Source organism: Puccinia triticina, chromosome 14A (genome assembly GCF_026914185.1).
Source record: "Puccinia triticina chromosome 14A, complete sequence".
NCBI classification, from domain to species: Eukaryota; Fungi; Basidiomycota; class Pucciniomycetes; order Pucciniales; family Pucciniaceae; genus Puccinia; species Puccinia triticina.
This window is the reverse complement of record NC_070571.1, coordinates 4,998,646-5,022,192: the sequence shown is the minus strand read 5'-3', so window position 1 is coordinate 5,022,192 and position 23,547 is coordinate 4,998,646. Positions and strand designations below refer to the sequence as shown.

The 23,547-nt window shown below is 48.1% G+C and overlaps 3 protein-coding genes across 3 annotated transcripts; 2 read left to right on the top strand and 1 right to left on the bottom strand.

Moving 5' to 3' along the window:
* Positions 1 to 3,702: 3,702 nt before the first annotated feature.
* Positions 3,703 to 7,325, bottom strand: PtA15_14A457 (uncharacterized protein; the record flags this gene model as incomplete). The annotated part of the gene is made up of 3 exons (XM_053163175.1): positions 3,703 to 3,797; positions 4,548 to 4,774; positions 7,321 to 7,325. 3 exons carry the CDS (start codon positions 7,323 to 7,325, stop codon positions 3,703 to 3,705), a joined length of 327 nt encoding a protein of 108 aa, XP_053027128.1.
* Positions 7,326 to 18,910: 11,585 nt separating this feature from the next.
* On the top strand, positions 18,911 to 20,470 carry PtA15_14A456 (uncharacterized protein; the record flags this gene model as incomplete). The annotated part of the gene is made up of 1 exon (XM_053163174.1): positions 18,911 to 20,470. One exon carries the CDS (start codon positions 18,911 to 18,913, stop codon positions 20,468 to 20,470), a length of 1,560 nt encoding a protein of 519 aa, XP_053027127.1.
* A 1,335-nt stretch (positions 20,471 to 21,805) lies between these two features.
* On the top strand, positions 21,806 to 23,379 carry PtA15_14A455 (uncharacterized protein; the record flags this gene model as incomplete). The annotated part of the gene is made up of 2 exons (XM_053163173.1): positions 21,806 to 22,000; positions 22,162 to 23,379. 2 exons carry the CDS (start codon positions 21,806 to 21,808, stop codon positions 23,377 to 23,379), a joined length of 1,413 nt encoding a protein of 470 aa, XP_053027126.1.
* Between the last annotated feature and the right edge of the window lie 168 nt (positions 23,380 to 23,547).

Sequence of the window (23,547 nt, the reverse complement as noted above, 5' to 3'; positions counted from 1 at the left end):
ATAAACACGTATCGGTCCACAATGGAAGGCAGGAGGGCCAAACCTCTCCTTCCTCTCAGACCAATCAAGCTGTGTCGGTCAGAGAGGAAGAGGCAGACAAGTCTGTGACCGCTCCATCCAAGGGAGAAGGGAGACAAACCCCTCCCCAGACACATTGTATTGGTCCAAGGGGAAAACACCCCTTCTTCCTCTCGAGCCGATCTAGTTAAATTGGGTGGAGAGGAAGAAGGGGTGGTTTTGAGTGATATGAAGGAAGTATTGTTCCGTCCAAGGGAGAAGAGGAGACAGATCCTCTCAGACCAATACCTATACATTGTATTGGTCCAAGGGGAACACTCCAGAGTCCACTACTTCCTCTCGGACCGATCAAGTTATATCAGGTGGAAAGAGGGGAGGATTCCTCTTGGACCTGTATGATAGATGGTCCGGGAGGGTGGAGGACAGAGCTCCTCTCAAACAAATACTTTGTATTGGTGGCAGGACTATCCAGGATGAGAGTGTTGTATCGTCCGAGAGGTGGGATGGGCAGGTGCAGCAAGTGTGGAAATTGCTTGAGAAAACAGGGTCAGACCTGTTTCTGGAAATTGGCAATTTCTGAAGGAAATTGATTACTGGATCTCCCCAAAAACGGGTGCTGTGGTACATGTTTTTGAGGGGAAACTGTTTTCTGTAAGTGTTGAAACTCCATGTCTTGTTGCCTTTCCATCACCTGTCACTCATTCTTTCCCCTCCAGTTGAATATCCATGTTTCACCTTCTGTCCCACAACTCAGCCCCAAAAGTTGTAATAGCATTTAACTCAGCTACATAGATAGAAACTAAAGCATCAGTTCCTGCGCCTGTTCCCTGAGACCTGAGAGTCTCTTGTAGTGAGGGGCCTTTTTCCCCTTCACAGCTAAGCAGCTTAGCCCCTTCGTGGGATTCCTTGTTTTTGTTCCCGGCCTTGAGCTTTCCTCCTCAGGCCTGTTTTTCCCTCGTGTTTCCCCAGCCTCTGCTGAAGATTCATCAGTAAGAAAAGCAGATTTCCAGCCAAAAAACTGCTTTTTGAGTTGCTATGGTACAGGCCCTTAGATACGTAGTACATAAGCAGGATTTGTTGGGAGAAAGGCCCAGCAGGGCAAATTTGGACAGAAAAGAGCCTTTTTTGGTTGGGAATTGAACTCAAGACCTAAAGATTTGGTTTTTCCTTCCAGGCAAACCCCAAAATATACCAATTACATTAGAGCATCCACATCAGTGGCTAAGTTAGCCCAGATTAGGGCGCTTAGTCCACCCCCTCATCCGCATTGGCTTGGATCAACTTGGGATCAACTTGACCCGGAGCTCCGTTTGGAGCTAGTGGAGTCTAGACGTAGACCCCACTAGTCCTCGGACTAAACACAACATGCATATTCATCATGCTTGTTAGCATGAACTTTATGCGTTTAGGTGCCAAACACATAACATATAGGCACCTAAACACATAAACTCTGACAGCCTTGGACCCACTAATCCCCACCCATGCGGATGGCCGATTGGATTAGCCTATTCCAATTGTAATCCAAGCTAGTTAGCCCAGGCTAATCTAGCCACGGATGCGGATGCTCTTAGGACCATCTTCTCTATTCTCATCAAGATTAGGAGGACCGCACCTTGGGTGTGTGCAGAGCTTACTGTTATTGGGTATCACTGTATAGCCCTTGATTTCTTACAGGTTAAAAGCCGGCTTGTCAGCTTTGCACGCACAATTGGAAGACTTCCTGTAGGATCTATGCCCCCCGGACAGACTAGAATATCACAGATCTCCCAGGGACTGGTAGATCAGGCTGCTGAACCACCAACCAAGCAGCCCCACCAGCAGCTGGCATCTCCTGCCCAACGCATGCCAACAGCAAACCTGTCCACAATGCCTGATCAGCCTTCCCAGTCTCTTGATTCCAGCCAGCCCCCCCGGCCTTCCCCTAACCCAACCAAATCAATTAAACTGGCCCAGACTTTCCTCCGAGTCACTGTTTGTGTCTCAAAGGAATCTGTGCCTTGTGGTGGTAGGGTGGTAGCGGGTGGTGGTGGGGCGGTAGCAGGTGATGGTGGGGTGGTAACCGTGGGTGGTGGTGGAAAGGGCTGTAAATATATGTCTGTTGTATTTGTGTGCTTACAGATGTACAGATCTGTCAGGTAATCTGTTGGGGAACAGATCTGTGAAATTCCATTCTGTCCAGGGAGCGTGGACCCTACAGGAAGTCTTCCATTATCCCAGGTACTCTGAAAAGACTTAATTTTGGTCAAGAGAAGATTGAGCTCATGGTAGCAGAGATTAAAAAACAGAGAAAAATAAAAGAGATATAAATACCAAATACCTGCTGCACAAGACTCTTCAACCTGAATCAAAACATTGAAGAAGCCACTTTTGCACTGCCTCAAGAACAGGTTAACACCTTGTCAGCCCAACTTGCCCACCTGAATGCTGCATCCCCCCAGCACGCAGTTTGACCAAATTTTCAATCTTGACAGGACCCTGGAAACCTCCTATAAATGGGTGGCATGTAAAATCCAGCCAGAATTTCACCTAAATTCATACATCAGGGGGCACTGGGAAATGGTTTTTTTTTGATGATTCATGCATTCTCATGCGTACACTTGAGCCTAAATCCAACCAGGGATCCCAAAAACCCAAGTTTGAGCAGGGATTTGTGGGTTTTAGCCAACTTACCTGCATTCCATTGGAAATTCATACATTTATGTGATGTTCCATGTGTACCCTTTTGGGTGCCAAAGCCAATTCATACCTATTCATACCATTTTGCCCAAAATTGCAAAAATTCATACATTTTCATGCTGTCAAAGAAAACAAAAGGTCACACAAGGCTAAGTGAGAGATTTATGAGATGTCAGGGACATACTCCATGCACAGTGAGTGAATGTGTAATAATCATTCAGTGAGAAAGGATCACAGTGAGGGGGAACAAGACTACACCACGGCTCCACTTGTAAAAGGTGGCCAACGTCAAATTGCCCCCGATGTCAGATTCAGGTCAGCCCAGCTGAGCCGATGCCCCGGTCAGCATGGTTGGCTTGCCGCATGGATCAAGCCAACAGTCCCAATGGCTGGGGCAGGAGCATTGGATTGCCCAAAACTTTGTCATGAGGCAGTCGGCTATTGAAGGGAATAAGCCGACTTGTCTGACAAGGCTGTTGGGCCAGTCAATCCGACCGGCTTTTGTCCAGTCGGACTATCTTGTCCGTCGGCGAAGGTCAAGAAACCACTCAAAAAAAGTGGTCCTCAACCTACACCACAAGGTGCACAAGAGCATCTACATAGCATCCACACCAAGAAAAAAAAAAAAAAAAAGATGGCTTGCTGACTTGTCTAAAATTTCACTCAGGGACTTCCTCCAATGGGGGGTGATCTTTGGAATTTTTGCTAACATGTTTTCAAGTCTACCGGTATAGTTAATGGCACAATAGTGCAGCCGGCGGAGAGGTCCCCTCGGCAACCACCCCGGCCCCATCGCCAGGCCTGCCAGGTCGTGGGTTAGACTCCAACCATAACTTATTTTTACCCGGTCGTCTTGGCAGGTGTTGGCCCAACACCCACCCCGCCTTCAGGGTCAGCCTGACTGCCCCGACGGCTTCTGCTTGGGGAGGAAAAAATCCTGATGTCAGGGTCTATCCGACCCCGGGGAAGACGTCGGGGACGGTCCGACCCTCAATGCTGACGTCAGGGTCAGGCCAACCTGTCCGTCACTTTTCCTCCCGACATCGGATCGCCGCTTGATCCCCGGTAGGTTGGACAGGTTTTATCCAACGTTGGATCGCCGTCTGGGTGCACCCGTACATGGCGGGGGTGCTTCGTGTTTGTGGAGACAACGGGATCACCGGCTCTGTGAAATCCACGTGGATTTCACTACTCCCTCCGTTGTCTCCACCCTCCCGTGGAAAATGCGTGGAGACGACGGGCTTTCCCGCTGTCTCCAACCGCCTGTGATTTTCCCGTCATTTCAATGGGCAGAATCACGACAAATCCACGGCTCCCTCAGGGATCCCAGTGGAAACTGTCCCTGTGAGTTCCTCGTCATTCTCAACAACGAGGAACCCACGGATTCCCTTGCATTGCCGGTGTTAGAGTTATTTCAGTGATATCGGTTGGCTCATGTGCGTTTTGAGGACACTCAACCACTCCCAAGTGAAGTGACAACTTTATCCCCAGCCCCGCCACCCCGCCCTCTGACCCTTCAGTCCCACTTCCTCACGGCCCCTGGGGCTCACCTTCACACCATCAACCCCACACCTTTCTTCCCACCCTGACCCACACACACCCACCATGGCCGCCCCTCGCCCCTCCTCCTCCTGGGCCTCAGCTGGATCCAGCAAGTGTGTGGGCAGCAAATAACGATTGAGTCGCCGGAAAACGGCGCCATCCTGCGTCTGGGGCAGTGGGCCAACATTGTCCTCAAGCTAACGTGTGAGTCCCCCTTCTCGTCAACAAGCAGCTTATCAATTGATATCTCATGAAGGATTCATGATCCTCATCTCCTCTCCCTCCTAACAAGCAGATTTTGTTGCACTGACCGGAATGGTCTCTCATCCAATTGACACCGGTCATCCTAACATTCTCAACAATGTCCTTCATCCGCCCAGGGTCCTCACCTCTCTTGCCGCCATTGGCAGCAGTCTTGGTGTGGGGGCAGTCAGTGTGACGGATGTAAACAGTGTAGGTGTCGCTCCCAGAGCGGGAGAGGCCATAGGCCATATAGGTGCCGGAGTTGGAAATCACCGTGAAAGCAATGGCGGTGGTACTGTCAATGGAGAACAGGTTAGGATTGAGGAAGAGCTCGCCCAAAGGCTGTTTGGGGTCGGTAACCCGCTTAAAGGCCTTTTCCTCCTCCCCTTTCTTGACCCAATAGATTATTGATTGGGATTGTAGGCCTGGGTGCATGTATTTCCTGATCATTTGTGCTCTCACACTCTTAACTTGTTTCCTTGTTGTTTTTCCCAACTCCTTTTGTCTGGCATATTATTGTTTTTATTTTATTTTTACTTTGTTTATTTACATTTCACAGCTACTTGATATGCAATGCAGTTGTGGTACCCTGGTGGTACCACATTCTGCAATATTACCCGCAGTTTTGATCCGCTCCGCCCCCCCCCCTCCCCCCCGGGTTACCTAACCAAACCACATCTTGTGGGCCCAACCCGCGCGTGGGTATCACGGCAAATCCTCAGGGAGTCCACGGGTGAAGGACCCGTGATCCACCCGTGGGCCCAACCTTCACGTTGGGATCACAGGGAATCCACGGGGATTCCACGCGGAGCCAAAAGCTGCCGTGGAATCCACGGGCTTTACTCCCGGTGGTGACCCTGTGATTCCCTGGACCCCCAGCCGCTGGTCCAACCTCGCGCGTGGCTGACACATGGAGTCCTTGTGGAATCTGCGTGATTTCCCCGGGTGTAGTGTATATACATGTACAATATAGCCAAAGATGTGGGTGTATAGATTAGAAGCATACTACATAGGGAAATGCTAATACACTATCTCAACACATTGCACCCGTTCATTGGGGGCTTCTAGGGTCCAATTTTGACAGAAAATAATTCATTCTAAGAGCATCTCCACCACAGGTGCTAAACTGTGTTGCCAAATCTTTGAGTTTGGCAACTGGGAAACAGTTTTAGCAACCTGGAGTGAGGCAGCTTTGCACCACAAGTTGCCATAATTGGTAGCTTGTGGTTGTGAAATGTGTAGTTTGGTATTGCTGTTGGGGGAGAATGTGAGAGTATCATACTTGCAAGGGTGGCCCTGAGAGGCAAATTTGCCAATTTGACCAGGCTTTGGCACCCGCGGTGGCATTGCTAAAGCAAGCTTAACAAAGCCTCTCCAAGGAGGTGTAAAGCGTCTCCAAAGTCAAGGCTTCCTCTAATGTCACATCATTGGCCCTGAAGACTCAAATATTTTTTGTAAAAAACAGTATAGGTTTTTTGAAAATAATTTAAAAAATATAGTTTGTGATTTAAAAAAACTGAGTAGACAGACTTGTAGCCTGCTATCTCAGTTTTAATCTCTTGTTTTTTTAGCTTACTGCCCCTCATATTTAATAGCCCAATCCACTTACTGTGGACTGGCTCTGAAGGGGTCTCCCAGGCATTTTTGAGCTCAAAATTTGAAAATCCCTGTGCTTGCGCGGGCTCAAAGGGGGGGATTGGTTCCAGGAATCCACCATGCAACAACATTACAGGATTTTTCTTGCCAGGGGGGATGGATATTGAGGAGTTTGAAATGGGTGAAAATAAGCTAAGAACCTGGTGATTTTAATGGTGCAAAAGGCACAGTGAGAATCAGAATTCTAGACGGAGGTATGTATTGGGGGCAGGGTGACATCTCCCCTGCCATTTGCATGCCACTGGAGGACTTCCCGTTGGAATCTGCGGGTCTCCCAGAAGTGATCTGGACCCCAAGAAAGCTAGATTTCCCTGCAAAAATCTAGAATTTTTGGGTCTATATTGACATCTGTGAGAGTGCCAGATCATACGGGAAGTCCTCCACTTTATGCTCCCCCAAGGAGGTAGGGAACTCACAAACTTAGCTGAGTCCCTCAATTGGAGGTGCGGGAGCCCTGTTGCAAAGCAACCTTCCAAAGGAGGGACTTACACCCTACCTCACAAAACAGTAGGCAGCAGAAATCTCATTTGGCTGGGGAAAACTTTCAAAGTTTTCAACTCTTTATATCTTGACTCAGCTATAGGCTATCAAAATTCTGAGTAGACAGTTTTGTCCGCCTACATCAGCACTTGCACCAGCCACCTTCCTGAGATTGGGTCCCTCCAAAAACTCTCTTGAATCCCAAATGAAACAAAAAGTAGTTCATGGGTTTTGGGAGGGCATTGTTCAAATAGGCCTTGGTCAAAGCCATACTTTTGACGCCTGTCAAAAATTAGCAGCTCTTACATTTTTTTTAAAAAAGCAAGTTCAAGTGTTACAGATAAAAGAAAAATACCAGAAGAGAGCCATGCTTCTTGGCTACCTCTTGGAGCAGTTGACTTGGCCCCAGCTGTCCTTGCGTATCTTCTACAGAGGGACAAGCAAAAAAGGCTGAAAGCAGACATCTGCTGCCTACTGTTTTGCAAGGTAGGGCGTAAGTCCCTCCTTCATAGGGTTGCTTTGCAACAGCGCTCCCGCGCCTCCGATCAAGGGACTTAGCTAAGTTTGGGGAACTCAACCAAGTCACCCTTTGCTCTGACTTAACTAAGCCTCCCGGGATGCAAAGCATCTCCCATGCGCGACCTCTTTGGTACCAGGGCCCTCCAAAGCGAGGGACTTGTGATAATTCAGCCTTTGCTTGATGACGGCATCAAGTTCCAACTCTGGAAGAAAGCACTCGATACACGGCGGACGCACTTTTAAGTTTTTTTGCCGAAAAACCTTTGAAGTGAGGGTTTTCACTTGGAGGACCTCCGAAGTTGTGGTCCTTCGGATGATCTTTGAAGAAAATCCAAAGATTTTCCAAAGGTGGGGCAAAAACTTCGAATGACATTTGAAGGTGACAGAAATATCCGTCCGGCCACTGGGTTGGACCGGATAAAACCTTATTTTCTGACATCTCACTCTACTCCAAAGTCCATTGGGAGGAAGGACCCTCCCCTCCCAATATTCTTTGGAGGACCTTTTAATGCTGCTGACTTCAATGGATCTTTGGAGGTAGAGCCCTCCCCTCCAATTATTTTTTGGAGGACCTTTGAATGCCGCTAACTTCAATGGATCTTTGGAGGCGGAGCCCTCCCCTCCAATTATTTTCGGGAGGACCTTTGAATGCCGCTGACTTTGATGGATCTTTGGAGGCGGAGCCCTCCCCTCCGATTATTTTTTGGAGGGCCTTTGGAGGACCTTTGAATGTCAACCCGTTCGATGGAGGCGAGTGGTGCCAACATGCATGGCGAAGGGCATCACTCACCTGGACACTCCCCTTGACATCCCCCACCAGCTCCCCTCCGCCAACAAAGCCTCCGATGTTGTCTCAGCAGGAGAGCACCCACCCAACGGTAAGCGGGTAGTTTTTTCTTCCCTCCTTGCTGACAAGAACACATATTGACCACACTATTTGACCCAATAGGCTTGCAAGGAGTCCTGCAACGGGTCGCAGCCTATTGGCCCCCAACAAGACACCGCGCAAGAAGACAATGTTGTGTCGCAAGAAGACAACCCCAACCCCCCCCCCCCCCCCCCCCTTGGCGAGCTGTGAAACAGAAATCTTTCTTGGAGACGTTCGTCAAACAGACAAACCAGTTCTTCTCCGGCGACTTTGGTGACAACAACGCCCACTTGCCAAAGGAGGAGCGGTTGTCAAGGGTTGATCAACTAGCTTCTTCCGGTTTGTCGGCTCATTTGACTCAATCTCCCCCAACACCAAAGCGAGTGAAGACCAACAGTCAACCTGAACCTGCAACCCCAACCCCTCCAACCTCACCACGTGACCTGTCAATGGACCAGTATCTCAAATTGTGCCACATCAAGGCCGGGGACAAGGTGACTTGAGCTGCGATTGAGAAGCACTTGCTCTACCACTGGTCTATCTTCAAGACCCTCTGCAACCTTGGGACGCGCTACGGGCCTGCGGTTTTGCTCACAGATGGCGTCCCCGAGGCCATGAAATGACTCAACCAGACCTGATGTGTTCCCTCCCGCAACCGCCACCTCCCCCACTGCTCACTTGTTTGTTTAAAATGTCCTGTTACCCCTGTGAGGCTGTGACCCACCCCCTGCAATTCCTCTTTGGTCCCATTTTGTCCCATAAGCTCATGCCCCTACCAATCCTGCTCTCTCTTGGTTTGACCTGCAATCTCCTGCAAGCTGATGCAATCTCTGTGTCTTATTTATTGTTTTCTTGTGATTTACTCTGATGGGAATATCATGCTTATACAATTTCCCTCTGAAGAATACTTATCCAAATTACATCTGAAGAAAAATAATGAAGTCAACCAAAAAAAATAAGTTCAATTGGGCTATACTGCACATAACTCAACAAGCATGCAGACTTGCTTGAACAACAATGATGGAGAGAAATTCCCAAGCTAGCTTCATAAATAATGATTGACATAAAACATGCTACACCCATTAATGAAATGTATGTAGTGAACAGCTACATCCTTTTGATGAAATGGTTGGGGTCCCTTTTATGAAATGGATGGGGTGAAAAATTCAGGAGCAACAAGGTATAAATTGTGCTACATAGTAGAGGAACATCCATTCAAATAAACAAAGACATTTTAATCACTGAGACCATCAGGCTCATCTTCACCGCGCCACTTCTGGAGTCCCTCATGAAATGCGTTCATCATGAGTGATTCAGGAATTTATTGTGGTTGCAAAGAAGATTCATGGCGGTGGATCTGACCCTCATGATGTGCAAAGGAATTCAGCAGATAACTGTTATAGTTTGTGTGTTGGATGTGATGACACACAGATGTTCCCTCCTGTCGCTTGTTGACTGGCACTGCGCCTTCAAACATATTGCAGCCTCCATCAAAGCAGTTATGCTGTACATTGAGACAACACTTGACCATCTGTTCGTAATTGTCAGGAATCAGCTTTCTCTTGAACTTCTTGATCATTTTCAGTGGATCCTCATGTGTTTTTTATATCAGAGGGACTTACAGGGACAGGTAAAATGGTTGATGTGGAACTTTTGGCCAGTGTCCACATTTTTGTATGATGATTTATCTGCCCACGTGTGCATTCCACTCGACGCAAATAGAATCGATTCCCTGGAGTTACCACCCAAACTGATTGAACACACGCTATCACATGGCTATTTTGGGAACCTTGCTCCTATTAGCCACATAAAATGGATAGTGTTGTTATTACTGGTTATCAGTGGTAGCATTTTATGAGTGTTTTGCATCTTTGCTCACCAAATAAAACATTCCCTTGTAAATGGTTTCCTTTGAATTAAGTTTGATTGAAGAAACTTGGCTGATTCTACTGTTTGGGAAGTTTAACCTCAGTGCGGATGGGATTTGTTCTTCATCATATGGATTCACTTTGGGATTGTGTAAGTAGCGGTATGAAATCATGGGGTTAACTGATTTTGAGTTGTAACCAAAAGAGTGTTGAATATGTTCATTCTGTGCGAATATGTTTGTAATTTCCAATGATGCTTGGAAGTATTCTCCTGTTTGACAATCATAAATATAGGCACCAGAGAATAAGAGCCTCTCTATATGATAATTGCTGAATGTGAGACTCAGAGCCAGATCATGACTGAGAGCTTGTCTGTTGGAATGAATAGACGCAGTGCGGACTATGCCATTGTAACTCTCAAATTTCTCTGTGGCAAAAAGAATTGGTGGTCCAAATCGCCTGATTGATTGAGGGAGGTGTAGCAGCATGTGAATCTTTGGTTTTATTTGACCATCTGCCTGACATTTATGGTGTTCAACGTTGGTTTGCATAATTTTACGGACTTACTTTGCGCACTGCAAGAAACTCTTTGCGCACTGTGGGGGTCGTCGTCTCGACGTCCCGCCCGCAGTGCGCGCTTTTGCCACGGCTCTTCGCGCACTGTGCATTCCCCCAAAAAAACAGCTTGCATTTCTTGAGATATTTTTTGATGAATCAATAGAATGAGCTTTTATGATCCCCCTAAAAAATAATCAAGTCATTTAGGGGTCTCCTTGAGCCTAGAGAAAATTGACATGAAAAAATCATATTTTAACGCGGCCGGGACCTGTAATATCGCTTCCTGTGCCCCAGTAGCCCCAAAAATTTCACATTATCATGGTACATGTGCAAATTCATGACCTGATAATTTTCAGAATTTTCACCAGCTTTCCTGTAGCCCAAATAGGTCTTGCATTTATTATTTTGCATATATGTATAACTTTTTTGTTACACACACCAAAGGCACAAAATTTTGAGATCACAGAGAAATATGCTTCAAATTAATTCCCTAAAATTCCTAGCAATAGTGTGTCATTATAAAATGAGATATAAGGGGTGCGCAGCAGGCTTAGTAGGAAAATTACTGCTAACTGTATAGCTTTTTTGTTACACACCCAAACAGTCCCAAAATTTCAGAAATGTTTGCATTGTGGATATTCTCCGCGCCATAAATTTCTTGGCAATAGTGTGTCAAATGGAATTTTCCTTCTTCATCTGGATGAGTGAATTTGGGCCTAATACACTTTGTGTATAAATCATTTTCTACCTCAGTGACCTTCTGGTAGAAAAATATTGGCACCAAAATGTAACTATCTGGTGATCCAATCAAAGTGATGGGCTCAAAAATATAGTAGTGTTGGTTGCCTACTGCAGCCATCTGCACACGGTGTTGTCGGGGGAGGTGTTCACGCCATTTTGCACTTTGGTACAATGCTCTGATGTTCTTACCATTGGTGTCATGCGGGTAGAATTGTAAATGTGGGTGTACTATTGGATTTGCCAATTCCTGGAAGATGAGACAAGGCAGTTCAGCACTAGGTCACTATTTCAGAACTCATCAACAGTCATAAATCAAAAGAGGCCCACATGTCCAATAATATCCCTCAGACTCAGATAATAGCAGGTGTTATTGAATACTGACACATGCTGTTTTAATTGAACATCTAACGCTTTCCTAATCAATTCCCGGTTTCTCTTGATGCTATCCCTGTCAGCCGCCTACTAGTCCAGACAAAGCAGACGTCAACAAACCACAGACCGTCGCAAGCGCTGACGGCCCGCAGACAAGTAAGAGCACAAAAGCTGCCAAAGTAAGCACCTTGATGACGAAGGGCTTGGGCACCGGCCTCAAGTGAGCAAGCAAACATTGCCTGGGATCCTCTAAGCAGATTCCCAGGTGGATAGATTGTAGATATACCGGTGGGCATTGGCCCACAAGTCAGCCCAGCACACCTGGGGTATAAGTACTGGGGAACCTTCCTACCAAGAAGATCCCCAGATCAGCTACCACACCCAACATTATTGTTGTATTCAACCAATTACGCCAAAAACAACGATTGGGGTTATTTCCTGATCCACCTTTCTTATTCTCATTCTCTGCGCGCTTGACCCGACTCCCCGTTTCTACTAGGTAAGTTGGGCTTTTCCCTTTTTCTCTCTTCCCTGTCCTAGACAGGACCCATTCCACAAGTCCCTAGGACTTCGGTTGTATACACTCAACCAGCCCCTCCAGACGGAGGCGCGGCTTTCCTCCTTGCGCTGCGGCTAAGTCGAGCTCCGACAGACGTCGTGACAGCTGAGATCAGCTGAAAACGTTAGAACATATCTAAGGTTAATATTCAGGGCACGGCCACAATAGAGACCCGCCCTGACAATCCCAGTGTGGGATTTCTATGCCACACACAGTCAATATGATATGTATCTGATTGTACATTGTCTGTGACAATCAATTATGAAGGTGCCCAAGCATGAGAGCAGAGACTGCATACTGGTGAAATGTATTGATATATATGGCCATGCCAAGCAAAAAATCAGCCATTATCTATTGAATCTATTGATGATGATGAGACATAGCTGTGAAATAGACAGCTTACCTCCTTGAATCTGAAAGGGAACCAAGAGGAATTTTTGCATGCTTCTGAAAATTGATGATCAGGGAGAGGTGCATCTTGACTAGGGAATAAAACCTCTTCATCCATCAATCCAGCCGCCAATGCATTGTTGAACCAGCGTTCCATTTCTTGGGGTCCACAAACAACTTCATGCCTTGCATCAGATCCAAAACCAAAACCAACTGAATTATCCATATCCACCTCCACCCTTTGGGAATGGCCAGGTGGAGAGCCCTCAGGAAGTGGTGGAGGCAGAACATCTGGAACAATGTCAACATGCAGCTCAGGGGGGTCCTGGGTCCAATTGTGTGGTATTGATGAGGCAGGTTTTTGTGAAATTTGTGAAGAATGTGCCATCTGATTATGGAAAGCCTGTACTTCATTGAAATTTCTTATATGTGTGGAGGCTTTAATATGTAATGGAATATTTTCCTCCTTGGCCCATTTTGATTTACACATAATTCATCTGTATCTGTATGTACCATCAGGATACATGTGATGCTCCAAACCTGATCATAAACCAGAAAATTTCAGCAAGTTCACCCAATTGGTGCAATCAGACCCAACCCTGCTTACCAGTGTGAATGTTTGGGGGGGGCTGTGGGCCAACCCCAGGGACTTTGTGGTAGCATGGAAAAAAACAGAACTAGGATATTCCCAAGCAAGCTTTACTTATATGCAAATTTAATAGCGGAAATGGGGGAAATGATATATGGTATTTATTTGGGGAAATGGGAGGAATGAGTGCCTTTATTTTATGAAAGTGGGCTTTGTGTGCCTTTATTTTATGGAAATGTGCTTTGTGTGCCTTTATTTTATGAAAGTGTGCTTTGAAAATTTTATTTTATCATAATTCAGACAGAGCTTGCTTTTATAAGAAAGGGAAGCCCCTGGACTTGAGTTGATGCACGTTCCGCCCCTCTTAGCCGCGCAGTCCGCAGCGCAGCGCCGCCATGAAACCCCGACTCCATTGGACTCAAGGAGTCCAAACACTGCCACGTCACCAGGGGACCCATCACCGGCAACTCAAACTCAATCGGACTCCTCAAAACCCCTTGGACTCCACGGCACCAACACCATGTGTTCTACAGTATCTCCTGTGACTACCAGCCCTCACCCTTGCCCACACTAGACTTCCCAATGGCGCAACCAAATCCAATGGTGCAACCAAATCCAATGGCGCAACCAAATCCAATGGTGCAACCAAATCCAATGGCGCAACCAAATCCGATGGCGCAACCAAATCCAATGGCGCCACAACCAAACCCAATGGTGCAACCAAATCCAATGGCCCACCCAAACGCTTTGGCGCAGCCCAACTCAATGGCACAACCGCTTTCAATGTTGCAGGCAACACCAGTGTCGCAGCCCCTTGGTGGGCAGCAATCCTGGGACGAGTTTCAGGGTAATTACGACCCTTTGGGCACCCATCATGACTACAGCTTAACCCCCGGACATGACCCACACCTCATCCCCGGTAACAACCTCTCCGGACACCAAGGTGTGGATCTGACTCATGCCAGCCCCCTTAGAAACACCCCAGCAGCCCCCCCATTTGGAAGCAACCCCGCCTCCTCCGTCGGAAACAACTCCCTTGCCCTCAGAGGGCCCAATCATCCTCCTGGTGAGTATTCTTCCACTCACTCACTCCTTCCCCCATCTCATCTCCAACCCCCTCCCCTTCAGCTGAAAGCCTGTCAGGTTCCAACCCCCCAGACGTGCACAACCGACCAAGCAAGGCAGGACCCCAACGCACGCCCACAGTGGCCCAAACTGGCGCGCCGGCGTCCCCTTACGCCATGAATCTGTTACCACCCGAACCCCATCAAGCGTGGTCCCCAAGCAGCGCCAACTCGAGGCAACTGAGTCGATCCTTGCAATCGAGTGCCGGAGGGTCTGCGGCCCTTTTGCCCAAAGACCTTGAGGAGATGCAGGTGGCCCTAGAAGCCATTGAGGGCACCTTTTCCCTCAGTCTAGAGCTGATGGAACGGGCCCAGCCCCTATTTCAGGTGAGTGATCAACCTTCTTACTCGGGTCAGGTAATTGTTTAAGAGTCTCAATTTCTCAGATGACGCCAGAAGCCCGCAACATGGCCATACTCCTATTGGCCCTCCATAATGACCTCAATCCGCGCTCAACATCCGTTGGCTCAATCACTATTCCTGACAAAACCGCTTCCCCCTTTGAGTTCAGCAACCTCTTAAGAGCCATCTCTGCGAGACCGTCCAACGAGTGTTACTTGATGAGGACCTTTGATCTTACGGCAGCCGCGCCGCAACTTGGTTGTGTGTCAATGAGACCCCAGTCTCTAAAACCATTGTAAGTCTCTCTCTCAGTATATCTTAGGTGGAGCAGTACATTTTCTCACCTATCTCTCAACAGGGTGCAATCAAGAGTGCATCGGCAGAATTCCACACCGCGCACTTACCGCCTTTGGGGCACAATGGCCCCAAATTGAAAGCTCTTGTTACCAAGTACGTCAAGCAAGAAAAAACCACCCTGGCTCTGCTCATCAAGGTTGGTCTCACGGGGGGGCACCCTCCAAGGTACCCAACCTCTATTCCCTCATTGTGCACATTTACTCGACATTCCACCCTGATTTCAAAAAGGCAAACAAGGAATTAATTCATAAGAAGGTTCCCCCCGGCGCTAAGATCTGCTTGTGCTACCTGCGCTTCATGGCCAACCATAACCAAAACACCCAACGTTGACAATTGAACCAGAAGCAAATATCCTTCTGGGATGATATCGACAAGGACCTAGTCAGAATCAGGAAGAAGTTGCCCGCATACGGCGTGGCGTACTCTAAGCTCATCTTTGAGCTCGACCAACAACTCTGGGACAGTAAGAAGACCGTCCGCAATGTTGACGACAAACCGGCCAAGAACCAAGAGCCCCCTTCCAAAGAACAAATCATGGAGTGCGTGGCCTCCATTGCTCAAAACACACCCCCCCAGAAGTTGTATTACCTTCCAACTAAAAACCTATCCCTTTCCCCCTTCTTTCTCTTTCCTGCTTCTTTCTCTCTCCCCCCCTTCTGTCTCTCCTCTCTCTACATGTATGTACAGCCATATATTAGCCAAACAAGAAATACACACAGCAAGATATCCCAAGCAATTGTGAGGGGCAGGCCCACGGGCCCGCCCAATCCCGGAGCATTCTGTCCAATCAAGCCCAATTGGGGGAGCCCAATCAGAGGAGCCCAATCAGAGGAGCCCAATCAGATGAGCCCGATTTGGGGGCCAATCTGGGGAGCCTGACAGGATGCACACTTTGAATCGCCTTTGAAGAATCTTCCAAGTGCCTTCAAAGGCCAGTTCAAATGCTTTCAAAGCCTCTTTGAAGTCACCATTCAAAGGGGCTTTGAAGTAGCAATTCTTTGAAGTTTTTCCAAAGGCCTGCCAAAGGATCTTTGAATGTCCTTTGGAGAGTCTTCAGAGGAAGGTTTTCCTCCAAAGGATCTCCAAAGGACATTCAAAGTTCCATTGAAATCTTACTTTGGAGGAACTTTGTCAGATATTTTGACCAAGTGCCGACCATCCGCTGCTGCTGGCGGGTACTTTGGAGGCTCTCTGAAATACTTTCGGAGATACTTTGGAGTTTTGCGTCCGCATGTAGAACTCTTGCGCATGCCTTCAGTGTCGCCGCCTTGTTACTCAATACTACATACATATGACGGATGACCAACTTCGACAGCTTTTGACAGCCTCGAGCAAGAAGAATGCACCATCAACAACTCAGGCCCCAATTATAAACACAATTTTGAGATTATTTTGAAATCGTTTTGAAATCAAAACCAACTTTGTTTTGAGTTCTTTTCATTTCAAAATAATCCCAAAACTGTTCAAACACACCCGGGAGGGGTGTTTGAGATTCCAGAATCTCAAAATTTTGAACAGGCAGTATGCCTGTATGATTGCCAGGCCACTGGTGCCTCAGCCCCCCATTTAATGGCTGTATTGGGTTGGCGGAGTTTGCCGGGCGGGGGTCGGCTGGCACATGAAAAAAACTGCTGCTGCAGTACCAATATACCAGATTGCACGATTGCACTCACTGAGAAAAAAAAAAGATGGCCTACCCTTACAAACACCTCCAGGAAGCCCGGGACCACCAGGGGCAATATGATCCTGCCCTTGGCGGCGGGACCACGGGACAAAACGCTTGTCAATACGGCTACAATCTTGCCGCAGATGATCCAAACGTCCATGGAGCCGGCCGCGCGTGCGTGTTGGCCTGGCAAGGTGTGGCGAGGTGTGCGGGTTCTTTTTTGGTTCAGACAGCCAAGGCTGAACAGGCAAGCTGTATTCTAACCAGCTTGCCCGTGTCAGACATCTCGCCCCTGCCTGCCCACTCCGGCAGGCTACTTGCTCAGGGATGCACAATTGTTTATATGTGCACCCTGTTGTTTGAAGTTTTTTCAAGAGATTTTTGAAATCAAAAATCTTTCATATTGATTTCATTTTTGTTTCAAATTTCTTTTCGAATAGTTTCAAAATAAAACTCGAATATTTGTTTATAATTGGGGCCTCAGTCAACACAACATCGCAACAGGACTGCGTTGGTGGGATGTCCGGCGATATTACACCGCCCGGGCCTCTTTTCCAATCGGACATCGGCAATATGATGTCCAACCTGGCCGATGTAATAGGGGGTTTCAAAGTTGATCAGATGCGACTTGCATGCACTTTTGCAAGTTGGTGTTCAAGTTCATTCTTGAACACCGAGTTGCAAAAGTGCATGCAAGCCACACTGTCCTACACCCCCTAAGCCTGCTTGAATGTTTTTTTTTGGAATTTGGTGTTCAAAAGCCTTGAACACCAACTTGCAAAAGTGCATGCAAGTCGTGCATGGGCAACTTTGAATCCCTCTATTAGAGGGATTCAAAGTTGCCCATGCACGACTCGTTGCGGCGGACGCTTGCGCCGATATCAGTCCAATACGGCCGACATATTTGAGAGTGGATGCAAGCAGTATGTGTACTACAAATTGTCACATGGATTTCAGCCTATTTCGGCTGGGATCGTGTGCTTTTTTGGAACCGGAGCAAGTTTCTTGTGTGCCTTGAGCGTGGCACCCCCACTCCCATTACACCCCTGATTTGAGCGTTGAACTGAACTAAACGAAGTCCTCTGCGCACTTTGCTATGGGTTCGGAGTTGAACACGGTCTGAATGCCTACTGGGACAGTCGAACTGAGTATGAATCCCAGCTCACCCATCTGGGAGCATTCACGCAGCGCTTGTCAAGGGACAATCTCCCGGACATTTGCCTTGTGTGGTCACTCCCGTCTTCGTTTCAGTTCAACCGGCCGGGCCGGGACTGGGATTGAGACCGGCCGGCCGAAGGTGGGATCATGTGTCCAGTACATACATAAACACAAACGGGCAGTCCAACTGAGTCACCAACTAGCACGCGAAAGTCGTGATTGTTCAGTCCTAGTTGATAATAAAATGTCCTGTTTGCGCGCCAATGGGTCTTCCTGCATCCTCCAACCACCGCAACCTCGCTCTGAACAAGAGACATACATACTCTTTATCTTGTCTCTCTCCCCGACTTCAATAAACTCACTCGCCATACAACCGAGATCCCCTTCTCTGCAAGGTTGCTAATCCAGCAACATCATCGCATTCGGTGAGTACATCATAAACTTCTTCGGTGGCTAGGTCACCTCGCCATTTCATTTCTGTCAATCTCCTTGACATCCATGCCTTATGACTAATATGTTCCTTTTCCCTCACTCACTCATCCAGTCAAAGTTGACATTTGATTCTCTGTCCTCTGGCCCCTTGCTGATTAGTTTCCGGAATCAAATCCCCCGACGTGTCCTTTTCTTTGGGAGCTCTATTATTCCTGCGGCACCCGTGCTACTTCGACTCGCTACCTCATATCAAAATTATCTGAACCCTTTCCGCCACAAAGCTGAGGTCACAAACCAATTGCCCTTCCCCAAAAAGCACTTGACTTCAACTTCATCACTCCCGATTTCAATCCTGCTACCCTTCCAGTCTCGAACCGCACATGTAAGTGAACCCTTCTGGACCACCTGCGTCTACATCTTCCACTTCGCGCAGCTTTTAACCGGGAAGCTCCGTCAAGTAGCCGCAGTTTCTGTCAAGACAGCCCAAACTTCAGCTTGCTTGGCATGTTTCGGCTCCCAATTGCAATACATCACTCCAGCAATTAGGCAACCCCAGCTTGATTTTAAATCCCATCACTCCCAGTGACACTTACTGCCCTCTTCCATCCCGTTTCTAAAAATTCACCTATCAGCTTAAACCGGCCAGGGCGTCAAGGAAGCTAGGACGAACCTTCTGACCAACTCGTTTTTCCCCCTCTGAAACCTAGTGACCATGAGTGAGATAAGCAGGCCTTGCTAGTTCAGCGACGTCCATGGAACAGGTTGAAGCTTTACCATTCAACACTTCTGCCGACACTTCGACGGAGCTATCGTCTCAGACCAGCTCGACCACTTCACCGGAATACACAATCCAACCCTTCGTAACTATGCCCGAAAAAGATTCCGCAAGCCTGGAAGCCTCGCCTTCTCCCGCAAGCCTGGGACCGCCCCCTTCCTCTCAGCCTCCCAGCGCCTTATCGTCTCAAAGTCCCTCTACCAGCCAAAACTTTTCAGGGCCTGCTGTTCAAGCAGAGCCGTATGTTCCATCACCCGTGACCCCTCCAGCCAATCATGGCGCTTCCAACTCAATTTCAGCGCCTGTCATGCTCCCGCCCTCGTCAATGCAAGCCAATGCCACACTTTCCTCTCAATTGTCCCCCTCTGATAACTCGACAAACTCGCACGCAGATGAGCCCCACAATATCTCAGTTACAGTTCAGGCAGTCCCAGGACAGGCCTCAAAGCACTCGACCGAACCGGCCGTCCCGCCGCCATCCCGCGGAGCAGTCATAGCCCTTGGGGCTCTTACAGCCTTCTTCGTCACACTAATCATTGGTCTACTACTGTGGCGGAGACGGCAGAGTAGACGGGTTAAGCCGAGCGATAGCTTGTCCGTGATGGAGAAGAATGAGAAGGGAAGCAGTGACCCCCCTTCGAGAAGTACATCATCAAGTCACAAGCCCCTGAAGCACGTGCCCCCGAAGTCACAATCCAAAGCGGGACCAGGGATTTCGAATCCATTTTCCCGACGGGGGATAAACCGGCCAAGTCGACCGGCTTCTTTGCCGTTGGACTCGAGGATCAATAAGGCAGAGCGTATTCAAAAGGCACACTCGCAAGAAATGAAGCCTCACGCCCGGCCGAGCTCGTGGCGCTCGTCGATTGCAAGTGTCTGGGAGAATTTGGGCTTGCCCAGTCGGGTGCTGCATGACCCCAACTCGCATTTCTGGTCTGACAGCGCCTCGGTAAACTCGGACCGTTCCACACGGAACCTGGTCAGCCGCCCCTCTGCCATCGCCGAGGAAGAGAGCATGGGGCCATCACCAGAGCCAGCTCCCACTTCTTCAGATCGCCAACCGACCCGCCCGCAGTCGCCTGCGCCGTCCAGGAAGACCGTCGCAAGCGCCAACACCAATGAGCAAGCAAGCAGTTCGAGTCCGACCCATCATCAATCACCGTCGTCATTCTCAAGCCAGCCCTCCAAGCAGCCATCCTCAAAAAACTTGATTACCTCTAGTCAAGACACCCAATCCGCCTCGCCCTCGCCTGACGCGGCTGACTCTCACACAACCTCCAGTGCGCGCTCCCAGAAATCTCCGACTGATACTACTTCCGTGAAGAGCAACCCAAAGCCTCCCAAGATCTCGCTCGAGAAGAGTCAAGTCGTCACCCAAACCAACCATCCTTCCCCACTCGACGCAGGCTCGCTGGACTCTAATGACGACCTGTCGTCCAAATCTTCTATCACCTCCAGCCCCGTGAAAAATGTAAAATCTAAGCTGTCTGTAATCGCACTCGAGAACACTCAAGTCACTCAAACAATCCCCATCTAAGCGTCACCCGTAATTTTTCCTCTTAATACATACCTAATCATGTTAACCGTCATCATAATAGAAATAAGTTATCATCCCAAGCATTGGTCGTTCTCCTTCAAAAAAAGTCCCACATGTAACGCATGTTGACTCGGACACACCCACGTACTCAAGTTCACATTCCTCAACACACTACTATCGCATATCATTTTTATTTCTTCTTCGACTTCGTGATGTCCCGTTTGATTTTGTTTTAGTACACCCATTCCAAGTCCCCACTTCGGTAACGCAAGACACGGATCTGTACCTCGCCGAACAAGACCTACGCAACATATACTTATCCTACCTCTATGGACCGTCACCCTAGTACTGCTTGAGTGCAACATTTTTTCTCCCTCGTTTTTAACCGTTATTCGTATTTGTTGCGTTGGTGTATTTGTGTGTGTTTATCCGGAATAAATTTGTAGCTAGTAGGATCCACGGAACATTTGATTGGCCTTCTCCTTAGGTCTCTATATTTATCACCTGTAATTGAAATATTCACCTTCCAAGCATTTATGGCGGACGAGCCTGGCCTCAAGGCTCAACCCCAAAATAGTAGCCCTCGTCCTTCTGTCTCATGATCTTCTTTCCTTCCTCTTCTTGAGCGAACAAAGCTTGTTGGTTGCCTAAACCGCAGGGACTTACTGAAGTTAGCTTACGGAACTAGGCGGCATGGAGACAAAACTTTGTTTAGGCCGACGAGTGGTACACTGGACTCTCCTGGACTACTCAGTGGGGGGTGGGGCGCGAAGGCTCTTCAGTATGCCCTCCGAAAGTGAAGGTACCAGTGGCCTTCCAGCATAAATCACACACGGATAAACTGAGGAATTATACGTGCCAATGGGCAAAGGAATTCAGATGTTGAACAGATAGAAGAGCTCTGAATGAGGTGTTTTTGCTATTTGGGGTTGCGGCTCTTTTCCCTAGATAGATCGTTGAACTTAGCAAGAGATGGATGGTGTCGCAACTAAAAAGAAGTGCGCAATCATATTTTCAGCTACAGTAAAATATCTGCCCGTAGACCACAAAAAAGGCTGGCCTGAAGATACATATCCAGATGGCTTCATAGTTAGGCTCCTAAACGGTGCAAACAAACACCATATATACCCTATCCGCAACTCTTCAAATCACCCACGGAAGTGCTTTTTGGATAAGACTGTCCCTCGTGTTCCTCCATCGAGTTTCTCGTCACCTCACATAGACGTTGAAACCAATCGACCCGAGCACAATCTGCAGTGCCATCATCAACAATCTTGGCCCTTATCGAGTAGTCAATATTTAACCAAGAGATTGCAACAGTATTTATTATCTAGTATGGATCCTCCATCGCAAGTAGACTCGCAAGCAGGCAAGCGCTCGCTGTCTGACCTCCCGACCGAGATCAAATTACGAATCATTGAATGTCTTGAACGTCTAATGGAGAAGCACATTTCTCCCTCCGCCCGCTTCTTAAAGCTTGCACTGGTAGATCGAACGTTTTATGAGCTGTGCAGCCCGTCGAATTGGAAAGTGCGTTGGCTGTCATTCTCTGCACTTTCTACCATAGCTATCTCCAATCCTGCGCCCGTGCCGAGCGTTTGCCAGTCGCATGCCTCATCAAAGTCCCCAACACGTTTTGTGAATTTGGTTGCTGATTTTTTCCTGCTTTTCTACCCATGTCTCGCTTTTAGATGCTCGACTTGAAGAACGCCAAAAACAAAACGTTCAAGTTACTCATCAATGACATTCTCCCACATCAAGCCAGCAAGGTCCGGTCTCTGACTGTCAAACTAGAATTCTCGGTCCGGGACAGTTCCCGTCGTCAGGCTGCGGCCAATGCGAAGCCACTAGGCCTCATCACCGACGGATTCGAAAAAGGCCGATTCGGCGAGATCTTGAAACTTTGTGCCAATTTGACCGAGCTCAAAGTTGTCCTTGAGCATCATTTGGACGAGTTCGATCTGTTCAACCCAGCACCCACGGCGTTGCATCCGATCGCTCAACTTACCAACCTGACGTACATTCATTTCGTCAATCACACCGAGGAAGAAAGCTTCAAAGAGGAGTATTTGGTCGATTTGATCAGAAACATGGTCCATCTAGTCCATATTCGTCTCGATAGGATTGCTGCCTCCTTTCCCACCTGCGACTTCTGCGAGTGTCCGAATTCCGTTCAGCCGGTTCTGCCGCCGTTGGCCGTCCATCTGGCCTCGCTATCGTCACTCAGATTTATCGACTTCTCCATGGTAGATTCCTTTGATTGGGGCTGGAGTAAGATGGAGTGGAAAGGCGCGCTCGAAGGAATCACTTTACACAGAAACACGCAGCTTTCATTTCGCGCTTTGCACAGGTTTTGCAGCCTTTTCCAAGACAGTCTGGTTTCTCTCTCGCTCTGTGATGTACCTCTTAGCATCATGGGCGACGATCCCTGGACCAAACTGACCGACTCCGAGCTTAAATACGTCTTTCGTCTACCGAAGCTCAAGAATCTATCGGTCTACACCCCCTATTCGACCGAATTTATCAATTTATTCCGAGAATCTTCCAACATCACCACGATCCATCTTGTTGCCAATTATCAAATCGGGCCTGAAAATATCAAAGCGTTAATCAAGCACGAATCTCCGACTTGGATCGACTTGAAATCCTTATTGGTGCAAGTCAAGCAAGTCGGCAAGGGAAGATTCAGGCCGGCCGAAATCGTCGATCTGGTCGCTTATAGCGCACATGCCGGCATCAAGATCAAATGCGGCTCCCTGCCAGAGGGGAACCGCCTTTTCACCGAGTATCAAGCCCAATTCCACTTCGGACATGAATGGAGAGCGGACGAGCCAGATGACAATGAAAGCGAGAGGCCAAATCAAGGCCAAATTCGCACGCCTCGAAACGTCCTTGGAATTATGCTTTAAGCTCATCTGTTTGTAGGAAGTCCTCACCCTCAAAAACACCTTGAATGATTTGGACTATTTAAGTAGCACAGATTGTTATCATTTGTAAATAAATCACACATCCTGTGCCCTTGCTCATTCTGGGCCCTCGTTCATTCTTTCGAAATCAATATATAGATATATATTGGC